At 37.5% G+C, this 20,246-nt stretch overlaps 1 protein-coding gene across 2 annotated transcripts in view; it reads right to left on the minus strand.

Annotated features, from left to right (window-relative positions):
* CSMD1 (CUB and Sushi multiple domains 1) overlaps positions 1 to 20,246 on the minus strand; it is a 1,217,927-nt gene that overhangs the window by 178,984 nt on the left and 1,018,697 nt on the right. For both annotated transcript variants that reach the window (XM_067468320.1, XM_060788521.2), the window contains exons 27-29: positions 12,895 to 13,086; positions 8,039 to 8,177; positions 4,405 to 4,592 (exon numbers count right to left, since the gene is read on the minus strand). In XM_067468320.1, the coding sequence (XP_067324421.1) occupies positions 4,405 to 4,592; positions 8,039 to 8,177; positions 12,895 to 13,086 (519 nt within the window). The remainder of the gene's footprint in view (positions 1 to 4,404; positions 4,593 to 8,038; positions 8,178 to 12,894; positions 13,087 to 20,246) is intronic.

The raw sequence follows: 20,246 nt of genomic DNA on the forward strand, positions 1-20,246 counted from the left end.
AACAAGACAAAACAAGTCTTCTCATTAGTCTTTAACAAAACAAGTGTTGAAATTTGAATCAGTTCAAATATTTGAACAGTTCTCTGTTCCAAAAACCAGCAGGACCAAAATGTACGTATAAATGGTTATCATATCAGCCGGTGGCATAAAAAAGCAACATAGAACTATCATATATGCTTTGCAAGATTTGTTTGCAATGAAGGTGAGAGATATAAATACGAAAGAAAATGAAGTACCATATATTCTGGTGTATAAGACTACTTTTTAACCCAAGAAAATCTTCTCAAAAGTCAGGGGTCGTCTTATACGCAAGAGTAGTCTTATACACGGGAGTAGTCTTATACCCGGGAGTAGTCTTATGCATGGGAGTAGTCTTATACATGGGGGTATTTTACATGGGAGTAGTCTTATACATGGGAGTAGTCTTATACACGGGAGTAGTCTTATAGAGCGGGTGCTGAAACTTCCAATCAGATTGGAGAATCTGTGGTTGCCGCATATGGTGGGGGGGGGGGGAGCTCAAAAATGGCAATGGCCGTGTCCCTGCCATATGCAGCAACTGTATGAAAGCATTAAGGGCGACGCTGCACAAGTACGGAAGAAGAAAATCCATTCATCAGGATTCATGGACTTAATGTGGTCCCGATGGTGAGGTGAAGGGGTGCCTCACCAGGAAGTTGTAAGTGAAGGGTGGAGCAAGCTGCAGGTGTCCAGGGCACCCGGGGTATGGAAAAAAGAGAATAGAGTGGCTCTGGGCCCAGACAAACACACCTCTTTTACCTGTCTGACCTCCTCCTCTGCCTTTCAGATCTCACTCCTGAAGACTGCAGTGAAGCGGTGCAGGTGCACATGTGCAAGATCTGAGAGGCAGAGGAGGTACAATAATAGGAAAATTACCACATAGAAATCAAATCTGATTCTTTTAAAAAAAATCTGTGTGCGTTGGAAGAGGGGTAGTCTTATATGGCGAATATATCCCAAACTCTATATTTTAACTGGAAAAGTTGGGGGTCATCTTATATGCCCAGTCGTCTTATATGCCGGAATATACGGTACTCCGGTAGCTTAATTGTGTCTCTGCTAATTGAAGCAAAGAACAGGAGCAAAGTATGTGGCATAATCCTGTATAACCATTGCAAACTAATTTTGCAGTGTAATGGATCCTCAAATTCTAGTAGCTGCTTAATGGTAAGCGGGGTTTGAGTGACATTCATAGTCCCTATGTATAAGATACTATACATAGGGACTATGAATAGTACCTTATACATAGGGACTGTGGGGTTTGAGTGACATTCATAGTCCCTATATATAAGGTACTATATAGAAAACATGAATATATAACAGTTACAAATGTGCATATATTATGTATTAGCAACTTTGCAAAAGGATTCCAGACAGGGGTTGTTGAATATAAACTGGATTTGTCTACAAGCATCCAGCAATATTTATCTCCGTATCATACTAATATTCACAGGTTCAAGCACCTTAGAAAAAGACCAGTCTGCACAGATAATACATAAATAACAAGAACAAAAAAGGTGAGAAATATGCAAAACAGAATTAGCCTCAGAAAAGTATACCCTAGGTTGTATGCTTTGTACTACAAAATAAGTGAAAACTTATGAACTCTGTAAATTATACAAGTTAAGCATGCATTTGCTGATGATGCATAATTTATTTCACTTTGGATAATAATGTGAATGTAGAATGAATATGAAAGCTCCATGGCTGAACACTTAAGAAGATTTAATTTCCCAAGATGTATGACAGAATGTAGAGATGACTTTGTACTCAAGAAAACATCCTGCACCGACAGTAAATATTAAGAAGTCAAACACCTTTGGGACATATATTACATTTATTTGATTGTTTTGAGCTGTAATTTGATTAACCCAAAAATGTCTTCACATCATTCAGAGATGAATTTAAAACAATGTGATTTTATAAACAGAAGGCATTTCTGAATTATAGATGGTTAAATGGGAATACTGGGCACACAGTGGAAATCACACTTTGTCATCTGTTAAGTGTTCACTGGAACTCTAAACTGGACCAACTAAAACTGCAATTGATGCAAATATTACATATTTGTTTAACAAGGTACAATATAAATATCTTTATTCAAGCACACATCAATGTATTTTCCTCTTGTTTAAATAAAACAAGATATAAATATTTATTTAGTCTTTTTTAATGCTAAATTGATAAAGCAATCATTTGGAAATTTAAATGCTCTGAAGTTGTTATTTTTCCCCTTGTACTTCCTTTCTTTGATTATATTGTTGATGTACATTGGGGTTTTTTTGTGAGAGTTTGAAAAAGCAGGTCTGGTATCTGTTCTGCAAAAAGGGGGAAAAATTTGATAATTTAGATGCAAATCTGAGCAACAAAAAAAGGGTCAATGAGACAAGAGAAATGCATGTGTTCACTATAAAATTATAGAGAAATAACCCAAAAGGTATTATGCAAATGTATATTTTCTCACCGGCTAGGGTTGGCTTTCTGATAAAATAGAAAGATTCACAGTTTATATTGCTTTGGGAAATAAACAACATATATGCAAATCAGTCTTGAAATAACCGGCACCAAACTGTATGCAATTGGTATGTATTAGACAGATATACACCATTTCTTTCTATTTAACTGGTGTGAGACATTTCCATTTCAGAAATTTCTTCAACAACTCCCTTCATTGAAGCATAAGTTTTTCCAACATTCCAATTCATATGTCCTCCCCAAACCAGAGATTAAATATTACAATGTTTGAAAAATAGAATGGGCAGTTGCACAAATGCTGCAAAAGGAGGAATCCACAACACATCTCCCATTTCTACTGGTCACTTGGACAAATGGAACTAAAAATGTCCCTCCACTTTTGTGATTTCCACACTCACAATTTTGATTATTCAAGCGCTTGTACCACTGCCTTTAGTTGGGGCAGCTGTGTACATTCATATAGCAGTTCTGTCCTCAGGAGGTGTTCAGGAGTAAGATGTACTATGTGTTTTTGCTTTGTCCAATACCTAACTGCCTTTACCAGACAACTTCCCCTTGTACAACTTCCTCTTCTTGTCTTTCATGAATGTCTGTTTCATCTGGGTAAAGGAAGGGAGGGACTGTGGAAACAGAAACACATAGCACACAGAAAGGGGAGGGGAAACTGGATCCATTAGAGGATGCCACAAATAAACATAGGGATGGTTTCTTTTTATCCTGTTTATCATGTTTTTCTGTTTCCCTCAGTACCTGTCTTCCTTCACACAGGTGAAATTGACCTCTTGTCGCATGCAAGAAGAGGAAAACGAGTCAGGATCTCAAGAGAAGGTAAAGTAGTGTGCTGTTTTGGCTGCTTCTCCTCTTGCTCCTGAAACCATGGCAGGTAACCCTCTTGGGAGGACTGAAGCATCAGCGCTCCATCCCCACTCCTGAGATAGTCATGATTATTCCACTTTCATGAGGGAATTGCAGCCATAACCCTCAATATCATGAAGTGAGAACTGTATACGAATGAGAGTAAGAGAAACTGAATGAACTTTTATTTAAAAGGGCACGTTCCTATCAACAATACCTGGACTGTTTTTATCCCCCCACTGCAAGATTTTAGTTTTTAATAAAGGATTCCAACAGAAGTTGTGTGAACATATTTATGCAAGTATGTGATATTTCATCAGACTTGCACAATACAATTGTTCCAAGATATCTGACTACAAATGATGATGACCATGATGAGAATGATGATGATATTTGGACATGCAGATTGAGCATCCCTTATCTGGGATACTTGGGACCAGAAGTGTATTGAATTTCAGATACTTTCAAATTCTGGAATCCTTATATTTGCATATAGGTGCATAATAAGTTATCTTGGAGACGGGGTCCAAGTACAAACACTGAATTCACATGTTTTGTATATACCTTATGCACAAAACATGGAGGTTTTTTTTATTTACAATATTTCAAATATTTTTTAGGCATGAAACAGAATTTGTGCATTGACCCATCAGAAAGCAAAGGAGTCACTACCTCAGCTATCCATGTAGACAATATTGTATTCTGGAGTATTTTGAAATTCTGGATAAGGATGGTCAAGATATTTGACTACAAATTATGAAGAAGATGCTGATGAAGAAGAAAATGGCGATGATATTTAGATATAATGAGGTGTGTTCTTCTTGTGATGGCAATCCTGGAGATCTTGTGACAGAGAGGTGGCATGCATTAGGGAATGGCACCACAAATGTTCTAAAACCAGAGAGGATTCTAACACAAAGGAAACTATCTGTATATATTTCTCTCTAACTTTATTACCAAAAGTACGCTGTGATTATATGTCAACTATAAGCAAACAAGAAAAGATGGCTATGTTTACACTTTATGTGATAATACATATTGTATTAAATTTACCTTTATATTCAATGGCAAATCCTGACATGCCAACGGAAGCATCACTACGAAATGCCAGAAACAGGCTATTACCACTACTCTCTATTCTTTCAGGTGCCTGGGAGCCTTGAAAACTGCCAATTAGAGGACTGTTGGAATCTTCTCCTTCATAAATATGCAAAAAATCATAACTGGGTTCCATGTTGAAACTGAAAAAGAAGACCAAGAAAATAAAATGTCTCTGTTTGGGGGGAAAGAAGTTTATGACATCAGAGTTCTATCACTATTTATCTTTCTAATATTTGAGATTTGTTCTAAAGGATCCTTTTATCCTACAACCTGAAACATTGACATATTGTACAATTTAGCTTATTATTCTGGAGTTTATTTCCAAATGCCATACTGTGATATATTTTTGTTTGTTTTCTGCTTTCCTGCCATTTTCTTAATATGTATTAGGAAATGATTTGAAAAACACTCAAACTTTTAATGTCCTCAGTTATTTTTGGATACACAAGTAAAGAAAAGCAAAACAATTCCAGGTCTCCTTATACATGAGTGCATGTGCTAAATCCAATTGCATTTATTTCAAAATGACTACAGAAAGATTGTTTCTGCTATATGTTTTCTGTAAGAGGTAATGGATGCGTTCCTAAGTCAGGAAGGAGATTACATCCATCAAGCGAAAGATCTGGGACAGCCAAAGGAAATATCATCGTATTCTGATGCTTACTTGATGGATATAATATCCTTTAAAAGTTTAACTATACCTACTAGATATTACTTTGGATAAGTATTTTAACTGTGGGTGTGTTTTCACTACACAGTTGTAGTATTTTACTACTACTTTGTCATAGCTTCATCCTTCAGAACCTGAATATTAAAGGACTCTCTGTTTGGGTTTAGATCTACACTGTCAAATAATGCAGTGTTGACCCATATAATTCAATTCAATGGGATTCCAACTTAATTATATGGTTTGACACTGACCATATAAATGCAGTTCTGTATTATTTGGCAGTGTAGATCCAGCCAAAGAGTCTGAGTGCACATCCACAAGCCCTAGGCAGATAACTTTATGTGCTGTATCAAATTACAAATCCCAGAGTTAGATAGGAAAGAGAAGGAGGCCTCAATCCAACATTGCAGTGTAAATACCTACATGCGGATATATGCCACAGCACCTCTACACAGTCCCCATGCTGAATAGCAACATTATGCAACACATGTCAATGACTAGGTACCATTGCACAATGCCCAATACATATTGTACAACCACAATGGCAACCATAAATGCGTAATCACAATGGAAACTATATGGATGCAAATCACAACACGTAAATCCAATGCAAAATATAAGATGAAGAAACGTAATACAAAATGCAAAGACACAGATGTGCAGTGTTCATGCAACTCCATTTCTATTGTTATCAGTAGAATGTGGTGATGCAGTGTTGCTCAATGATGACTTCTGGGTTCTGCATGCATAGTGTGACTTATACATACACATGTCTTGCTAATCAAATTCTGGCTATAACATTTAAAGTGGTATTTAATTGGTTACAACTGTATAGCAGATACCTTTTATATTATAATAAAAAGAAGCTAGCATTCATATCCGACTGGTGGGTTTCCTCAGTACAACTATTTGGTCACAACTATGTGAACAGCACATTGAACTAGATATGCTCTAGCTCTGATCCAGGAGGGATACTCTTATTCTATTATGTTTTAGATAAGTGGCATACTTTAAAAAGATGTTATATCGATCCAACATCATTGTTTATCAGAATACAAGGAAGAAAACAGCACAGAAATACGTTGCAAAATAGAACCAGTAGAAATCATGAGACAAATTACTTTTTCTAAATGTAGGGGACTATCTGGCCCCAAACCAATTTGTTGATCAGGAGTTGCACAGTAAAAAGGGGAAAACCTCAAAACTAATATTTATGGTAAGATGTCTTACTTGTGAAATACAGAGAATGGTATTTAGTGAAGTAGAGAGAGCAACATCTAGAAAAAAATTACATGGATTTGTAAAGTAGGGGAAGAATATTTCTTGTATTTTAATCACATCAGAATGTCTTCATGTATATGTGTATTTTAAAGTATTTATTGAATAAATATCATATGAAAAATCATCTGCTTTTCTTGGTTTATATCCCCTGGCATGGTCTCTTGAATTAATTTGCAGTGTTCACCTACCCGTGAGTATGGCCCAATGATCTTTTTTTTTTTTTTTTTTTGCAAAGACAGTTACAAAAACACATTATCACAAGATACCCAACACCTTGGCTGTGAATTGATTTGTTTTCTTCTCCTTTATCATGCCCTTTTAGTGCACTTTTTCTATAGGAGAATTAAAACAAAGGAGAACAAGATATTCCTTTGCTGTAATTTATGAAGGGTTAGGGGGGAAAGGGTTAGGAAAAAAGCTTAATTAGTGGACCAAAAACAGTCTGAAATATTTACTCCACCAGGAAAGACATTCAGTTTCAATGTTTAAAAATACATATCAGTAAGAGGACACAGTAACTAGGAAGGTCGTCTTGGCAGAAAGATAATTATTTTTCTCCTTCTTTCCCAAGAGTAGGAAATGGCATGATCCAGTGAAATAGATTGTTATTCAATTTAGGAAATACAAAATAAAGTATTGCTTGAGGGAAATATACGTTTCTTTTCTGCAATATGTGACTATGACTACCTCAGGTGGCTTCTGAAAAGTGAGACAATACCATGGAGGACACATTTATCAGTATCTATCAGTTGAATCAAACAGAGGCAAGCTCTTTTGGTTTTCAGAAAGATGTTATATCTCAGTAGTGGATGAGTTCAAGGGTTTAGAGGGGGACAATGACAGAGGCTCCATCTACACTGCCATATAATACAATTGTAGAATGCAGATTAACGGCATTGAACTGAATTATATGGCAGTGCAGAGTCACATAATCTAATTCAATGCCATTCAATCTGCATTATATGATTCTACACTGTCAATATAATGCAGTTCAAACTGCATTATATGACAGTGTAAATGGAATCAGTGGGCAGAATAGGTTCAGATATCTCTAATTTCAACTGCCTTGCTATCTCTGATCGAGGCAGATGGGGAACCTCCACAGGCTGAATTACACCAACAGACCAGAATGTGTCCACCCTTAAACTAAAAGGAAGCTTTATGTTCATAGAATGTTTTTGAACATGGCATCCTGAAAAGAAACCACAGTGAATGGTGATAGTGCTTAAATCATAGGAGGGGGGAAGAATCAGTAAAAGAAATCCACAATTTGTGGGCCCTATTCTACAATCCTCTACAAAGCCATATTAATGCCAGGAAAACAAAGAGAAGGACAAAAAGCAATGACGACAGAGCCCCCTTTACACAATTCCTGTAGTTTAGTCACTGGATAGTATGGAAATCTGACCGCACTTGGAATCAGGAATCAACAGATCCTTTAAAAAGTTCTTACTTGCTTGAATGTGATCATGAAGCACTAATAGACAATGTGTCAAATCAAAGTTTTGGCAGCAGCCAGAAAAAAAAATAGAAATGCTATGAAGTGATAAATGATATGAATTTTGAACATGATTTAAAACAAAGAAAAAAGCAAACATGTGTTGCTGAAGAAAGGCTTGATTGTAGAAACAGTACCTTTTGAATATCAAGGCAATGACAAAATCAGGGCTAACTTTTATTCTCCAATCACATTCTTTCCCAGGAGGATACGGCTGTGGGTAGTTTGGTGATAAAATGACACCTGCTGGGCCTGTAAGGTTTCCACCACATGCAGCTGTCACAAAATGCAAAAGAGGGTAGAGAAAAAGAAAAGTGATCACAATGAGCTTGAAAATAACCAAATTAATTTTGATTAGTCTACTTATTCCTTTCTGACATTCTTATTGTCATCTAATTCTCAGTCAAGTCCAGGAAGAAAGAAAGACAGTCATATAAAGGCATTTTATAGATAAGAATACCTATTGTCTAGCACAAATAATTTCCCTCCCTAAACGTGTACATCTGACATCTAAATTGTCAAAATAAATTCCACTACTACAACGTGCTTCTTCTAGAATAACAGAATCATAGAGATTGAAGACACTACATGGGTTATCCAATCCAACCCCCTGATATGTAAGAAAAGCATGAAGATCCAGCCTCTGTTTAAAATTATACATTTTGACTATATGTATATTTTTCATCACTGGACATTTGGACACAAACTAAGCAGTCTTCAACTCTGCCTGATGCCTCCAACTCTCTAAAGGTCTAATAAAGAGAAAAGACAATCCATAAAGTGTATTATCCCCAGGAATACAAAAGGAAAAGAGCTGGTAGTGGCTAATTTCAGGCAGAGTATAAAACACAGATTTCAAAAGTTGTGCAGAAGTGTAGTAAGTGTCGTTCATCCCAAACACTCCCACTAAGTCCCCATCTACACTGAAGATTGAATTGGATTGTATAGCAGTGCATACTCACACGATCCAGTTCAATAGTTGGTTTGCATTATATGAGTCTATGCTGGCATTCAAACTGAATTATATGACAGCGTATATGGGACCTGATTGTAGTTGTGGGAGTCTACTACAGACCTCCAAACCAGACTGAAGAACTGGTTGAAGGCTTCCTTGAACAGATGAGCAAACATGCAGAAAGAAGATATATAGTAATAGGATATTTCAGCCAATCTGATGTTGGTTGGAAAACAAACTCCAAAAAATTCCTCACTTGCTTTGCAGATGATTTTATTGTTCAGAACATAGAAGAAAAACAAAGGCACCAGCTATTTTGGATCTGGACTAAAGAAACCAGAATGGATATCCAAAGAGTTTTCAACTGAGCTAAGATTTAAAAGGGACATGTGTAAGAAATGATAAAGGGAGGGGGGGGGATCACCAAAGAGGAATTAAAACAAATAACCAACACATGTAGTGAAAATTTCTGAAATACTAAAGCATAAAATGAACTTAAGCTTACCAGAGAGATTAAAAACAACAAAAAGAGGTGCTTTGGTTATGTCAATAGAAAAAGAAGGAACAAGGAAATGGTAGGGTCTCTGCATGGAGAATGGAATGAAATGCTAAAAGGGGATAGGGACAAGGAAGAACTGTTCAACACCTTCTTTGCCTTAGTCTTCTCACAAAAGGAAATCAGTTTTCAACCTGAGCAATATTGAGTGGATGAAGTAAAAGGGAAATGCAACCCAAAAATCAGTAAAGATGTAGACCAGGAATACCTGGACACTCTAAATTAATTCAAGTCTCCAGGGCCAGATGAACTACATCCAAGAATATTGAAGGAACTAACAGAAGACATTTCGGAACCACTGGCCATAATCTTTGAGAATTCTTGGAGAAAAGAAAAAGTCCCAGCAGACTGGAGGAGGGCAGATTTTGTCCCTATCTTCAAGGAGGGAAAAAGGAGGACTCAAAAAATTATTGTCCAGTTAGCCTTATATCAATACCAGGAAATATTCTTGAGCAGATCATTAAGGAGGCAACATGTAATCACTTAGAAAAGAATGCTGTAGTTACTCAAAGTCAACATGGATTTCTCAAAAAACAAGTCATGTCAGACTAATCTTATCTCATTTTTGATAGGGTTACAAGCTTGATAGATGAAGGGAATGATGTGGATGTAGTATATCTTGATTTCAGTAAGGTTCCCCATTATCTTCTTGTAAACAAACTAGTAAAATGGGGCTAGACAGTAGTACCCTTACATGGATTCATAATTGGTTAAGTGACTAAACTCAAAGGGATACTTCACTTGGGCAGAAAAAATGAAATGGATAGCTACAGGATGGGTGACACCTAGCTTGATGATAATACATCTGAAAAAGATCTTTGAGTCCTAATGGACAACATATTGAGCATGAGTCAACAGTGTGATGCAGCAGTTAAAAATCCAATGGGATTTGGGGATGCATCAAAAGGGGTATAGTGTCTAAATCAGTGGTTCTCAACCTGTGGGTCTGCAGATGTTTTGGCCTTCGACTCGCAGAAAACCTAACAGCTGGTAAACTAGCTGGGATTTCTGGGAGTTGTAGGCCAAAACACCTGGAGACCCACAGGTTGAGAACCACTGATTCTCAAGGGAAGTCATGGTGCCTCTCTATTCTGATTTGGTCAGATCTCACCTGGAATACTGTGTCCAATCCTGGACACCACAATATAAAAGAGATATTGACAAGATGGAAGGTGTCCAGAGGAGGACGACTAAAATGATCAGAGGTCTGGAAACCATGTCCTAAAGATCAAGGTATGTTTAGCCTGCAGAAGAGAAGGTTGAGATGAGGCATGATTGCCATGTTTAAATATTTGGAAGAATGTCATAAAGAAGAGGGAGCAGACTTATTTTCTCCTGCTATGGAACCTAGGGTTTGGAGCAATGGGTTCAAATCATAAAAATATCCCACCTGAATATTAGGAAGAACTTCCTGACTGTAAGAGCTGTTCAACAGTGGAACTCTGTGCCTCGGAATGTGGTAGAAGCTCCTTCCTTGGAGGCTTTTAAAGAGGATGGATGGCCATCTTTCAGGGGTGTTTTGATTGTGCTTTTACTGCATGGCAGGGGGTTGGACTGGATGGCCCATGTGGTCTCTTCCAACTCTATTATTCTATGATCCTAGTAAATCCATGTGGGTTATTTTGTTTAAAAACACACCATGCTAGCCACATAACTCCTCCGTAGATTTTACTATAGTGAAGACTCATGACTTTTCCACATCTTTTGATGACTTAGCCTCAGGTAAAAGACAACTGTTCTCCAGAAAGTTATAAAATGTAAATGCAGCTATGAAATACCCCCTCCCCCAATCCAACCTAAAATAAAATATAAACAAACATGAATGTCTGTTTGACAACACTCAGGATGCTAATAAGAAGAGCTATTAAATCTCAACCAGCTTATAAGTGCACTACTTTTTAAGAATTTTAAACACTGCATTTTATCATGCTTTTTATGGAACTTTTGAGGCTTTCCGTTCTGTTATATGTATAGGACACAGAATATTTTGAACCAGAAAACCCACAAGGTCAGTTTTACTGGTAGAATAAATTTATGCTACTCCATCACAATGACACCATAGACCAACATTTATATCAAAAATCAAACTAAACCAAAGAGAACCGTTATGAAAGGGGGAAACAACACAGACTAACTACTCAGTCAGATCTTTTCAGCATTCAGTCCTTGCCTAAAGGCCAACAGTGAAGTGATGGCTAATTGCTCCTATTGGCACCAGTGGGGACTCCCTTTCAAGCAAATACTAACTTCTGACTCTGCTGCCTGCTCATGGCAGGGAAGATAAGAGTTAAATGTCCCCCTTTTCACCCTCCTCAGTCTGTGCCTGCTGATTACTCCACAAACACAGACAAAGTGTCTGTTAATTACATGCACTTAACAATTACAATTGTCATTTAGTTTGACCCTTAGTCCTGCTTTTCCTTGTGCAATGCTGGCAAATGAATACAAACCAAGCAGGCAGGTCTAGAGCTTGCCCAATTTCCACTACAATTATGCTTCATTACATGTCTCTACCCCTTTCAAGTTAAAATTCAGCAGAAAGGCAAACATCCTCATTCTGTTTCTAGTGGAAAGAGGCCCAAAACTAGCCTTCTACCACATAGAAGACAAGATATTTTGTTTAACAAAATATCTTATCTTAGTAGCATTGATATTTTTTTCTTGGGTGGTGGTGGTTGTCTGTACGTTTTTGTAGAGTGTTATACCATTTGTTTTTTTTTTTAAGTAATTGTAATTGCAAATGCATTATTTTTTTTAAAAAACTGTGATTTAATCTGAAATGTAACTTTTTTTAAAAAATCAAACAAATGAACTGATTAAACATTGTACTTCATTACAAGTGCCTTTCCCCATTTAATTTTGCTCATGGAATTTATGCAATCCAACATAAAGGATTCCAAGAAATTTCCTGCACACTTGGGGTACTTGTCAGTCCACAAACACATTATTACTCTAATTTAGGGTGAATTAGACATGAATATTGTTAACCAAGTCTTGTAGTCTTGACATTTTATTAACGTAATAGGATAGGGCAAATTAGTCCCCCCAAGAGAATTCCCACTGAAATCAGTGAGACTGCATTTTGACTTATTAATGGTAGTCATTTCTTGTTGGGGCTAACCCTTTAATATAGCCTCAATTATATGAAATACTCTTAAGGCAGAAGTGCACAACCTGTGTCTTCCTGATGCTTGGACTTCAGATTCCAGTAATTTCTGGCCATTGGATAAGCTGACTAGAACTTTGGGGAGTTAGAATCCCAAAGCCACAGGTTGTGCACCATTGCTGTATGGAAATCCAAGACCACTCAGGGTTTGCAAGTAGATTTGTGTTTAAGGACACAAACAAGGAATCCACACTATTTTAGGCAGGGCGATGTTTGTCATGTGTAGGGTATCATACTCCATAATTAATATGAATCTGACAATCCAGTATATCTTTAACTTAACACCAGTGGTGTGTCCAACTTTTCATCTCAATACCTATACATGTGGGTGCATCAGGCTGCCAAAAGAATCGATTATTCAGCTGAACGCAAGTAATTTTATCCTGCCCTTGGAGCTGATACCCTGGGTCGCACTGGAAGGTGATGGTGTCTCCAGGCTCTCTGCTGTCTCCATATCGGCTGCCGTTCTGTGGCGTTCCAGGGTCATTGCAAGTTGATGCAACAGATGCTGAAAATAAATAACGGATGCAAAAAAAGGTTAGATGTGAGGGCTCTGAATGTAGCACTTTACACAATTTGCAGAATAAGCATTTTATTTGGTATATTGTTGTGAATTGGTATGGAAAGTACTCTACCTACTCATGTATACGTCTAGAAATTTTAGTCAAATACTCAACCTAAAAAACTGGGATTGATTCTCCAGACCCTTGATCATTTTAGGAGGGCGACTAAAATGATCAAGGGTCTGGAGAACAAGCCCTATGAGGAGCGGCTTAAGGAGCTGGGCATGTTTAGCATGAAGAAGAGAAGGCAGAGAGGAGATATAATAGCCATGTATAAATATGTGAGAGGAAGCCACAGGGAGGAGGGAGCAAGCTTGTTTTCTGCTTCCTTGGAGACTAGGACGTGGAACAATGGCTTCAAACTACAAGAGAGGAGATTCCATCTGAACACGAGGAAGAACTTCCTGACTGTGAGAGCCGTTCAGCAGTGGAACTCTCTGCCCTGGAGTGTGGTGGAGGCTCCTTCTTTGGAAGCTTTTAAACAGAGGCTGGATGGCCATCTGTCAGGGGTGATTTGAATGCAATATTCCTGCTTCTTGGCAGGGGGTTGGACTGGATGGCCCATGAGGTCTCTTCCAACTCTTTGATTCTATGATTCTATGATCTACAAATCAATGTGAGTACTCTATCTAACATCTTCTATAAAAAGGAAGTATCCCTTTCTCTGAACAGAGTGGCAAATGACAAGAGCTTAGTCTGTCCTAGGAGAACCTAAAAGAAGCCTCTCTATTATATGTACCGTGGTACCAATTGTGGCATTTTTAAAGGCCTGGTTTAGAAAATGGTGGAGGCAGTGGCCAGGAGCAGTTGGACCCTTGAGGTGGGATTGGGGTTTCCTTCTCTCCATTTAACGATCCTTGTCTTATCCTGGACAGACAAGGATCTTCACATTCTAAGCCTTATTCTGTACAAAATTTGCATGTGAATGTTTTTGAACAGAGAACATGATTTCTGTACACAAGAGACTATTTCTGTAAAGAAAATAATATTTATTTTCAGATATATTGGCTAGAATTGATTTGGGTATATCTAAAAGTTAGGGCACGGTAGTAACATTGAATTGCCATGATGGAGGGCACTTTAATATGCATTTCAAGGCTCCTGTAGTTGGTACAATTCTGAATAATCTGGCACCAAGTGTGTACCTGACCCCAATAATTTTAGGGTCAGGAGAGAGCTGTTTTGAAATAGGAAGCAAAACAGAAGAGGTGAAATAGCTATTTAGTGTCTATATGCCTACCACCTTTCCTGTTTCTCTGCTTGATCTGGATCATTATGGATTCAGGAGAGATTAAATGGTCATCATCGTGTTGGCTGCAAATGCCTCTTATAAAAAGATGTGGTGAAGGCACAGTTTATTCTTAGTATCAGAAGAACATCAACTATATCATAGTAGTCAAAGGTAACACATTTCTGTTGCATTTGTCTACCTTACTGGTGACCAAAGGGTTGGCTAGCAATATATGTCATAGGACTCAACAGTCTGTACAAAGATGAATTATTCCTCTTCTATGGGCCCTTCCAGACAGGCCCTATATCCCAGGATCTGATCCCAGGTTTTCTGCTTTTAACTGGGTTATATGAGTCTGCACTGCTAGAAAATCTGGGATAAACAGAAAACTGGGATCAGATCCTGGGATATAGGTCCTGTCTGGAGGGGCCCTAAGACTTGTTGAAACAAAATTCCTGTTAAATCATAAGAATTCATGCATATTATGCATGTGTGTTTCCAAGCAAAGTTAATGGGAAATAAAGTACACTCAAAGCAGCACCCATATTTCAAAACATGAATGCCTGAAATGAACTCATCTGAAACATGAAGGGCTGGCATTCTGTTCAGCAGTGACAAAACCAAACCAAGCCAAATAGATGGAAGTCTATTTATGGGTTTGAAATAATATCTTTTTATGTTAAACACTGCAGTTTTCTGCAGCCTATATAAAAGTGAAATATAACCCATGGAGTAGAGACAATTCACTTTTTCTCTTTACCAGAAAAAGTGGCTGGGTGGGGCTGAGGGAATTCAAAGAGTCTGGAGTGGTTGAGAGCCATAGAAACAGCCACTGAATAAGTGGAGGAGAGCAACTGTTGTTATGGGTAAAAGCAAACACTAAACAAGATGCTATTTTTACTGGTGTAATGGCGACAATGGCAAGTGTAAAACTGTCTACTCTTCAACCTATTGTGAAACACCCTCATTATGAAGATGCAAGTTTACAGGCAAGAACGAAGATAGCTTATTTTTTGTATAGTTAAAAATTAGCAAAATACATTAAAAGGGAATTGGTAAAGATGGGAGTGAATTAATACATTTTAGAAGAATCTTGGTGCCTAAAGAGACCTAAGCCTGGCTGAAGCATGCAAGAAATTTGGGATGTAGAAGATCTCTCCAACATTGGAAAGTTCCCTTATGCGATATTGTGTGCAAGAATTCCAGATCATACTTCAGGACAGTATTTCACAATGATGTATACAAAGTATTAGAAGTTAGCTAATAGGTTGCATTGAGTTTATGTTATTTTATATTTTGCTTAGATTGCCTATTTGTTTTTGGGCATTGAATGTTTGACATTTTGTTATTTTTTGTAAACCGCCCTGAGTCTTTTCGGGGGGAGAGAGCGGGTTATAAATAAAGTTTTATCATATTATTATTATTATTATTATTATTATTATTATTATTATTATTATTATTATTTATCCACTGCAGATTGGAAGAATATCAATAAAATCAATACTGGAGATTTTCCGTCAGTGAATACCTGTTGCCATAGCTATACTTCAGAAGAAGGAAATGACAAAGCCATCTCTGTGTATTTGTTGCCTAAGGAAATGCCATAAGTTGACAGGCAACATGAAGGTATACGCACTCACAATGTGTGTAAAACCAATCTAAGAAAAAAACCTATAAATTGTCACAGTCTTTTCAAGAAATTGAATTGAAATAAATAGTAGCAGTTAAAGAATTATAACTTAGGTATGTGTGTTATACACCTCCACATATACATATACATACATGTTGGAGAAACAGCAATGGAGGCTTGTTTTAAATGAAATATGGCAATCTTTGTATATATGTGCTGGAATTTTAACTGAGGTTTGTCTGTATAGCTAAACTGGTTTCAAACTAAACTGTGTATTTGCAGCTGAGTGTATAGACTGCTGGTTTAGCTTCAGATGTTGCTCAACATCAGCCATCTGGAAAAGGTTGATTTCACAGAAAAGGAAAATCTTAAACTTCTGTGGAAAACAAGTATGGCTAGTGAAAGTATACATTATTTTTCTAGGCTTCAATTTAAAGAGTTAAACAATTAATATAGCTTGCGTGCAATATCAGTGCTCATGCCTGCCTGCCTTATGTGTTTGATTTTTATAAATTAAAACTTGGCAGATGCATACTGATGAGATGCACGTTAGAAGCATTATGTTTGCCTCAAAACCAGTGTGGTTCTGGCTTAAAAAAATAACCCTATAGATGTTTATTCAGAAGTAATGTTCAAGGCTCTCAAATGCTAGATGTTCAGACTTCCATTATCTTGTTGCATGGATTCCCCTTCTCTCAGAGAAAGCTCATTTCTCAGGATAAAAATACAAATGAACACCTCTACTCAAATTGTACTTCAGTAGAAAAAATTGCAATCCGAATGTCAAAACATACTTAGCTTTTCAATAAGCAGACCTATAAAATAGTTTTGTAGGTAGACACTGAAAGAAGGGAAAAGTAGAAGTTATTTTGTAAATTTCATTTTCATTGTACTATCTACAAATGTATTTACAATATTTACTTGAGTCTAATTTTGGTCAGCTAAATGACATGACCAAAATTAGGGTGGGCATTAGATTTGCGTCACACAGTAATCTTAGTACTGAGCCAAAGCAAAAAGGGAAGGTGCTTCAGGAGCTGCACCTGGAGCTCTTCCTTGAGGGATGCCATCTCTAATTTAATGGCCATGGCTGAATGCTATGCAATATTGGGATCTGTAGTTTGGTGAGGCATCCGCATGCTCGAGCAGAAAAGGCTGAAGGCCTTGTCAAACTACATCCCCTATGATTCCACAGCACTGAACAATGGCAATTGAAGTGGATTCGTTCTAAAGCATAAATGCAACCAAAGTTTTATTTTCCATTACTGGAAGCTTTGGTTTTCTAACATTTTTGTTTCTAAAGAAGGAATTCTAAGCAGGCAGCAACAGTAATACACACTTTTCTGGACCAAATTACAAAGAGCACACTTTTTGGCGCTCCACTCTACATTCAGCAGCAAATACTTTTTTTGGTTTCAGGGTTTTGAAAATTGGAGTGCGTATTAGATTCAAGCAAATACTGTCCTACACAGTAATATTTGATTTAACCCATTGAGTTTTGTGGGCTGTCCTCCCTAATCTGTTTGTATAGGAATAAGTGAATACTTTTGAATAGTTTTATCTCTAAATGTGTGAAACATTTTTAATAAATGCATTTTTATTCAAGCTTTCAAACAATATCAATACAACTTGCAAGGTGACCTTTATTCCTATTTCTTCTCCCGTTTTAATGCAGCATCAAGCTGACATAAAAATGTATTGGCTACAAAATATGTAACACCCAAGCATGCTGCAGGGCAAATCAAAGCTAGTAAAGTGCATTAAGTAAAGTTGGGTGAAAGTCCATGTTAAGTCCCTTAATCCGCATCAGCAAGTAGTAAATGTAAGCAGTTCTGCTGCCACAAAGCACCCCAAGGGCATGTCTGAGCAGCAGGGGCTAACTGATCCTCAGGACAAGTAATTGATTCCCTCCATTGCTGTCCCTTTCCCTTTTTACATCTTTAGCATGAAAGGCTTCTTTGTTTTAGATGTACTTTTTGGCCTTAAACGTATTTTCCTGACCAAAATCGTTTTCAAAGGAGTCCAAAGTTCAACAGGTACTTAATTTTTGCGTGGACTGGGCTCTACAAGGCTATGAAAGGTTGCATTTGGAAGCCTCTTTCTGAAATCACCTCTGCACTAAGTCATGTTCTTTTCCAACTAAAATCATACTTCAAGACTCCTCCCCTCAGGACAACTGAGATTTTGGTTAGAAAAGATCATTTGTTTATTCTTCTCCTAGAAAGTCTGATCTGGTTTTTAAACTTACATATTTTTTCCCTGACAGTTCAGCAATCAAAATACTTCTGTATGGTCCTTGGCTCCAATTTGCCTAATATGCTCTATTGCCAAAGTTTGAAGATCCCTTATTGGCATATATGTTCAGAACATATATGACCGTATGATTATGCTCTAGGACAGTGGTTCTCAAGCTGTAAGTCCCCAGGTGTTTTGGCCTAAAACTCCAAGAAATCCCAGCCAGTTTAGATTTCTGGGAGTTGTAGACCAAAACATCTGGCAGCCCACTGGTTAAGGACCACTGGTGTAGGATCATCTCTGTTGACAATTTACAATACTACAAAACTTTAAACATATTTTCAATAATATTTTGTTTTTTAAAAAATTACTTATATGTGAGGTTGACTTATCTATGAGCATATATGGCATACATTGGTCATAGAGGCCTATTTAAAGGGAAGCTTCTTATTGTCAAATGCCACAAGTGGAAACACTAACACAGCAGAGATCACAAAACTGGAAATACTGATATTTGATGTTTTCATTCAAATATATGCCATGTATACACAGAAATAAATTTGAAAACATTTCACAATAGCCTGGCAAGAGCACCTAGCACAGCCTGCCATGATCTTGATCTATATTCTTGTATCCTGACAGACAGTCAGCAGGAATCCAACAGTGCATACCCAGACAGATGCTACTGCTGAAACAGTGCTTTTGCCAGATTCTGTCCTATGGCTCTTTCAACTGACAAATGTGCTCAATGTGCAGCCAGTGATGCTTAAGACTATCCTAGAGGAGCAAGCAGCAGAAGCATCATCTGTAACAGTAGTACATGAAACTCCCAAGATGCTATTCCAATCAAATGAATTGGTTAATTTGCTTTGTTTACTCCTTCTGTTCAAATCTCATGCCCCTTAATGAATGTCTCTGATGAAGAGAATTATGTTGGGTGGCTAATAAAAAGACTTTCAGGCAACTCCCTTCTCACAGGCGATATCATTGTGTAAAAATGTTTTAGCATCGTAGTCTTTGATTGTATTTTTGCCAATATAAGAAGACAATTGTGCCGTTATAGAATGTTGAACAGGTGAGGAATTCCTCTTCAGAGAACCGTTCAGAAATGACATTTGGCTTGAAGGTGCTACTCTTCTATAATACTGCTCAGCATCTTGATATGAGGAAGGAAATGTTTTATTCGTTTTCACTTTTTTAAAAAGTGTCTTTACCCCATAGCAATATTCAAAATAAAAATAGCATCTATCTTGCATTACAGAGGACATCAGCTAGATATGTACTCAGAACAATAACAGCAACAGTTTCTACAATGAGATACAATCTGGTTGTATGTTTGTTATCTAGCACAGGCCCCATTTACACTTTCTGTAAAATCCAGAGTGATGTGGATTATAATGAAGCGAGGGTGGCTAGAAAATGCACACCCTTAATGTGTGCTGTACTGTTCATCCACATGGAAAAATATTTTAAAAAGTCATGAGAAAGTTCAAAATTGGCGATAAAATGCACTGCAGTTGATCAGTGTATGGATGCTGCAGAGCAGAACTTCGGGAGGTACATACACAGCACTCACGTAAACAGTGTCACTGTTGGAAAATTCAGATAAAGGAATCGGATATGGTGCTTTCATGGCAGTAAACAAACACCTCCACCCCCTCCCTGAGAGAAAATTCCCTTCCATTTTTTTTTTGAGTTGGAAGATGTTCTATTGCTGATTCTCATCTGATGGGCTGCTGAATTTTAACACATTCTGTCATTCTGTTGGATTGATCCAGCATGAGGGGAGTGTTGTGGGTGCCATGGGAGCTTTTTCACAGTTCCTGGGGTGACTGTGGAGATTGAATTTCTTTAATCCACATTCTGATCTCAGTTATATGGCTTTTTAGAAGCAGCTACAGTCTTGTGCAGCAGTGCTAATTTTCAAGTGGGGAATGGCTAGCTGAACTCTAACCTATCTCCATTAAGATACAGAAACATGTGTACATTTACTCAAAAGTAGGACTTGG

Source organism: Anolis sagrei, chromosome 1 (genome assembly GCF_037176765.1).
Source record: "Anolis sagrei isolate rAnoSag1 chromosome 1, rAnoSag1.mat, whole genome shotgun sequence".
In the NCBI taxonomy this organism is placed as follows: Eukaryota; Metazoa; Chordata; class Lepidosauria; order Squamata; family Dactyloidae; genus Anolis; species Anolis sagrei.